This window comes from Chaetura pelagica, unplaced genomic scaffold (genome assembly GCF_000747805.2).
Source record: "Chaetura pelagica isolate M959 unplaced genomic scaffold, ChaPel_1.0 scaffold551, whole genome shotgun sequence".
NCBI lineage: Eukaryota > Metazoa > Chordata > Aves > Apodiformes > Apodidae > Chaetura > Chaetura pelagica.
In genome coordinates, this window is record NW_009952067.1 from 1,131,193 (window position 1) to 1,137,306 (window position 6,114).

The following is a 6,114-nucleotide window of genomic DNA, read 5'->3' on the forward strand; positions in this document are numbered from 1 at the left end:
GGTCACCGTGGCCATGCACGGCTGCCACACGGGAAAGAAAGCGTAAAGCCGCTCCCTGGGGGGAGCCCACCCTCCGTTCCCCGTCCCCCGTGCGCGGCTCCCGAAAGCGCCGAGGCCCGAGCAGGCCACGGGGCGTTCTGAAGCAGCACCACTCCCCTCTGTGCTCGCAGGCGTTTATTTTCAGCTCTTCACAATACAAAAGGAAAAGGCATCCGTGCACGATTTCCACACACGGCAGTTCCATACGCTGATGCCTACGCACCTCCCACAACTACCAGTCTTATTTTTCGAAATATTGCTGTCTTTGCCAATTACGGACCGCTCCCAATAGTCTGGTTACCAACCCTTTTGTCCTCCTGCCTTTGCCCTCAGAAGTCACGCGAAACTCACCCAATTCAGTTCTCAGCTACCACCCTGAACACACTTTACATTTAATGTGAGATTAAGGCCCAGAGAAGCCAATGCCTTAACTCACACTTGATCCAAGGCAAATGCACTTCGGTGATGATTCTACACAAAGCACCATTTTTTGGTAAGCAGGACTAAAAAAGGAACACTTACTTTTTCTTAAAAAGAGCACACTTAAGAATACCAATACCTGCAGTTTACTGTAAACATTCACTAACAACTCTAGGCATGCAACACACAAGCAACGTTCAAAACTCTGCAAAGTTTTGGCTTCATACCAGCTGCTTCAACTTCCACAGCAGAGCTTTATGACAGATGAAGCCCATATGTACCCAACCATACGCATTTCAAAACGGTTTTTTGTTTAGGTTTGGGAGTTTTCTAAGTGAGAAAAAAATAGCAAGATTGTCTCAAATACATGTCTATTTCAATGTACCCACAGCATTAGGACAAAAATTAGTACTAAAATGATGACATTCTGAAAACTTTCAAATATTGAGATGCACAAAAACAGGTGTGGCTTTCTGAGTACTACTCATAGTAACAAGCCATTACCAGAGCCAGTGCAATAAATGTTTCAGTTTCACATTTAGCTGAAACCCAAGAGTCTCTCTGAGCATCCCAGACCCATCTGCTGGCAACCTAAAGGAAAAAAAAAAAAAAAAAAAGAGACAAAAAAAGCTATTTGTGAATCTATATACAGCACAGCTTTTATATTATTTTTTTTTAAAAAAGCATACAGCATTACATAAATACTGATATAATTGCATTATGAGAGTAACAAGTAGTAACAACTGGAAAATGACAGTCAAAATGAACAAGTCCTATTTGATGTTAAAACACGTGTTCTTGCTTCACAGAATAGCTCCCACCCCAACAGATCCAAAAATCTCTACACCAAAACCTCGGTCCTCTCTCATGCTCGTTAGCATGTCATCGTACTGAACCAGCACCCCTTCGAAAGCAACGTGGAGAGACGTTAGTTTTGGGAACAAATACAACTAAGGAGTTATGCCTCCCTCTCCTCCACCTCCAACTTAGTCCAGTCTACTGGGCTCTTAGCTTCTTTGATAAAATTGTTTTCAAAGCTAAAATGTGTGAATTGACTGCTGGAACAAGCATATTCCTCAGGAGAAATAAGTTAACTTGATCATGTCAGCAACCGGTTTTAACCTATGGCTCCAAAGTTCAAGATGCAGGCGCCTCACAGAGTGGCTTAATTACTGAAGCTGAAAATCCTTCAAACATTGTTTCCCACTAAAACCAGGTACAGTTTCATCAGGTTTTAACAGCTGGTGATGAACATTCCTAAATAGAAGTGCTCTCTAACACTGGGCAAGATAACCAAAAGCGTTCTGGATCTGAGGGCTTGCAATACATGTACATTTATATATAAGACAGAAAAGTCCAGAATATTTTTAATTTGAGTGTGCCAAGTTCAGATCACTGATGTTAATTTGTAGTCCCAGAAACACCTGTTTGGTGTCAACTACAGTTACAACAGTTTCCATCCCTTTCCTTGCCTTCCATCCTTCTAATGTCAACCTACACTATGAATGCACAGCATTTTGCACTGAACATGATAACCCAGGTGGAGATCAAAGTACACTGGGGAAAAAAAAGAAAAAAAGAACATTCACTGCAGTCATGCAATTGTGCTGGCACAGCACACAGCAGTAGTAACTGGCTGACTGGGAAGAGCAGCATGTGCTGCTTACCACTATTACTGAACTCAAGAAAGAGACCATCTTCACAGGGTTAAGTAGAGTCACCTTATGTTGTCACCCAGCTTGCTATTCCCCATGAAGAACCCAGAGGCTTCAAGACCACCTCAAACTAGTCAAGCTGCTGAATTCAGGTGAACATGTAGGAGATAACATACAGTTCTAAAAAATATTTCCAATTTGCAAAAGATATTATGAATAATATGTTTGCTCACATTCATTGCTTGACCTGCCTTTTCCACAATTAGTACTGATACCACATATTTGTAACGGTCAAAGTCCATTTCCTTCACAGCCTTTAATATTTCTTCTGAGATTGAAGCACACAAGGAAGGACTAGAATCTCCACTGTATTGGGCATCTTGAAGTTTATTCTATCAAGAACAATTTTGAAAGATCTTAGTTTTTATCCTAGCAGTCTCTCACAAAAAAAACTTGTACAATCACTTCCATTACAAGAACATTAGAAATAATGAGTAGAATCAATATAGATCATGCTCTCAGACAGCAACAGCTGCATTATTTTACTCTGCTTTATCTATTTTTTGCAAGTGATTGACATGTCCAGCCAGTTTCTATTTAACAAGCAGGAGTGTATTCTTCTTCATCACTGGAGCTCAGTTCACTGAAAACAGTGCTACAAATACCCAAGGAAGGGCTTCCAGACAGCAGAGTTAGTAATATCTTGATAAGTTACAAACAACAGCTACATATTATCTCAACAGATCGTTCTCCTTCATTTTTGCTTAATTTTTATATGTGGCAGTCAGACTGTTAAGGACATCAAGTATATTTTATGCAGGTCACACAATATTAGAACAAATCAAAGGAGTAGAATATCACAAACTCAAGGTTAGAATCTTCAGCTAAGTGGATATTTTGCAGATTAGGGTACTCTGAACTGCGCCATATAGCTCAATTTGATTTAGCAGCAGCTAAGCGTTTAAGAAGCTTCAGCTTCATTTCAACAACATGTGCTCAGTGGCAACCTTCCAGAGAGCCTTCTGCACTCTGTAAAATGGCATATATTCACATTTCATTTGTGTGCCAAAACTTGAAGTTTGCAAAGATTTATGCATATGTTTAAGTTTATGCAAGTTACACAGTTCCATTCATATAATCTGTACAAGATAAACTACTTTTACAATAAAATTAGACAATTATTAAAAAAAAAAAATACTATACCGTTAGTATTGCTTGAGCTTTTTTTCTTACTAAGTAATCCTGAAATTTATTCCGTGACTCCAGTCTGTATGTATTAACACATTTTATCTTTGCCCGATTAGCTTCCTGTGCCAAAGGCTTAGGTTTTGTTGAATCACTAGCACGCTCTTCTTCCACTGGAGCTGTACCTAAAGCTTCAGAATTTGACTGTGCCTTTTTTCCTTTTGTCTGTGTAAAATAATAAAAAAAAGTCCACATGGCATTTCAATATTTTAGCATCTCTAACACTTTATGGTGTTCAGTTAAGAGGGGGAAAAACAAATTGGTCTAGGAACATGTCACAAAAAAGCAGAAAAGCTAGAAAACAGGTATCTTTTCTTCTGGCTCTTTTGACACTACTGCTTTGACTGGAAAAAAAAAAAAAAAAAAAAAAAAAAAAAGGATGTTCTTAACTTCCACTCAGTTTTAACTCATTCTCCATGGAAATCCAAATGAAGCTTGCACTTAAACTCAGTAAGACACACCACACTAGCACTCTGAATCCACTCAGTTTTTCCAGTAGAAAACTATTAGCATGTGTTCAAGACCCTTAACCACAACATCAACCTTTTCATTCAAACACCCTACACAAAACCCAAAATCAATATTCAGTTCATTTACTATGTAATTTTACTTGTCCTCATTCCTTGTGAAGCTACTAATCTGATGTATATATTAATGATTTAATTAGCTTATTAATAAAAAAAAGAAAAAAATATGCTCCAATTTGCAAGCTTGTAATTTTGCTTGGAACTTCAAAACATAGTAGTCCTTCTTTTTATTTGTCATCACAACTCTGAAGATCCAAGCTTTCTCCTCATCCAGCTTGTGTACTTTTGTTCTCTTCAACACACACTACAGAGTTCAGCCCTCTATAAGTGCAAGCAGCAAGCCCGATGATGCACACAAAAGATGTCACCTGCTCTCCTCCATGGCTGGCTTAAAGCAGAACTGTAAAATAACAAGACAGAGACAGAAAAACACATGGAACCAATAAGATCATAACAAGTGCTACAGATCGTGGTCTTCCATACCAGCTACCTCCTAACTAACCAATTTCAAGTTTAACTGACTCTTCAGACCCTTGCTCCACTTCCTGACTACAGCTAGAACTTAAGTGAGAGAAAATCATCACTGCCTTCTCAGAAGATCAAAAAAGATTACAAAGGTGGATATTAACACCACAATGCATGTTTTTTATTATTCATAAGTGTATGATTCTTGGGAAAATTATCTGAAAAGATGCACTACTTGGACTGACAAAATTTCCAGTCAGAAGAGTCTGAGAATAAAGGAAGTCATGCAGTTTCTTCTCTATGAAATCACTTACACATTAGCTCTGTCTACACTGTGGACATTACCTTCATCTCTCCTCTCGTTCCCTACCGTTAGATAATTCTGTTAAAAATCAGTGATGTTGGCAGCCCTAGTGCAAATCAGCTGCAGGTGTTTGTTGATACTATGCCAACCATGTGAACTCTAAACAGTACATACACTACACTAAAAATGCAAGGAGCAAACATTTGAACTTAGGCTGTGGACACTGAGTATGTCTTCTAACTGAAACTTGGATCTGTAATGACTATAGCCACTACCTGCTCATCACAGGTCCCCTAATAGAATAAAAACCATCTCAAGTCTGCCATCTGAGCTGCTCAAATGTGCATCCCAATCCATGCCAGTGGAAATAAACCCATGAAAAAGGTCACAATCCAAAAAGCAATTCTTCGTTAACATGGTTAAGCATGAGACACATCTTCAGCCTCGACCACTTAAAGATGGAAGAAAATTCATGTCTATAGCACAGAACTTCTACCAATGCCATTACTTACAAGTTTAATATCTATTATTCACTCCAGAAGTTTTCATAACTGTTCCCTTATGCACAAGAAGCCGTTTACTAATTAATGAGGCAACCAAAACCTTTATTGATAACTCTACACAAAGTGAACAACCAAACTTACTTCCGTATTTCACAATAAAAATAGCGTGATTCCAAGATTTAGTACAATGTTGCAGTTATATTTCTATGTAATATTTACATGCGTTGTGAAAGAATCTTCCAAAAACTCAAGAACTGACTTCACATCTGATGATACATAAGCCTGTTCTTATAGTATTATGGACTCTACCACACTGGCTTAACTTTGGACATATGGAAGTGAGTATCCTGAGAGATGAAAGCCTTCACTATTTCAAATAAGTGCCATTTGTTATAAGTATACTTCAATAACCAATAGTTGCTTTAAAGTTAAAAAAAAATCAGTTTTTGTTTATTTCTTCAAAAGAGGGCACATCTTCACCTATCTTAGGAAACCTTCAGCAGCACCCCAAGTTGGAAAGACAGCATGTCCAAAGGGACGCCCACCCTGGCCTTCTTTTCACTTTCACAAGGCTTTATAGCTTCACTTCCCAATGTCGAAGGCAGCAACCCAGCTGCAAGGTGAATGCCAGCATGACATGCAGCCAGGCACAAAGGGGATGAGCTACCCCAAACCAGATGCACAACAGATGGGAATAGGAAGAGAGAAAAGCACTTCTGACACAAGTTTTCACAAGATCACACTCACCTTTTCATCACACACCGAGAGCCACGTTCTTCCACACACTGTACCGTCCTTCCTAAGGATCTAAGCCCCATCCCTCCCTCCTTCCCTCCTCAGCTGGAGCGCTGCAGCCCAGGCCTGACGCTCCCGCCTCAGGCGAGGGCCACGGCAGAGTTTGGGGCCGACACCACCGCCCCACCAGGCCGCGCCAGGGCTGGGCCGTTGTCGCCACC

The 6,114-nt window shown here is 39.8% G+C and overlaps 1 protein-coding gene across 1 annotated transcript; it reads right to left on the minus strand.

Moving 5' to 3' along the window:
* Positions 1-939: 939 nt before the first annotated feature.
* TCTE3 (t-complex-associated-testis-expressed 3) lies at positions 940-4,702 on the minus strand. The gene is made up of 4 exons (XM_010005437.1): positions 4,697-4,702; positions 3,318-3,524; positions 2,348-2,506; positions 940-1,050 (listed from the first exon to the last, which is right to left on the minus strand). The coding sequence occupies exons 1-4, from the start codon at positions 4,700-4,702 to the stop codon at positions 940-942; spliced, it is 483 nt and encodes a 160-aa protein (XP_010003739.1).
* Positions 4,703-6,114: the final 1,412 nt, after the last annotated feature.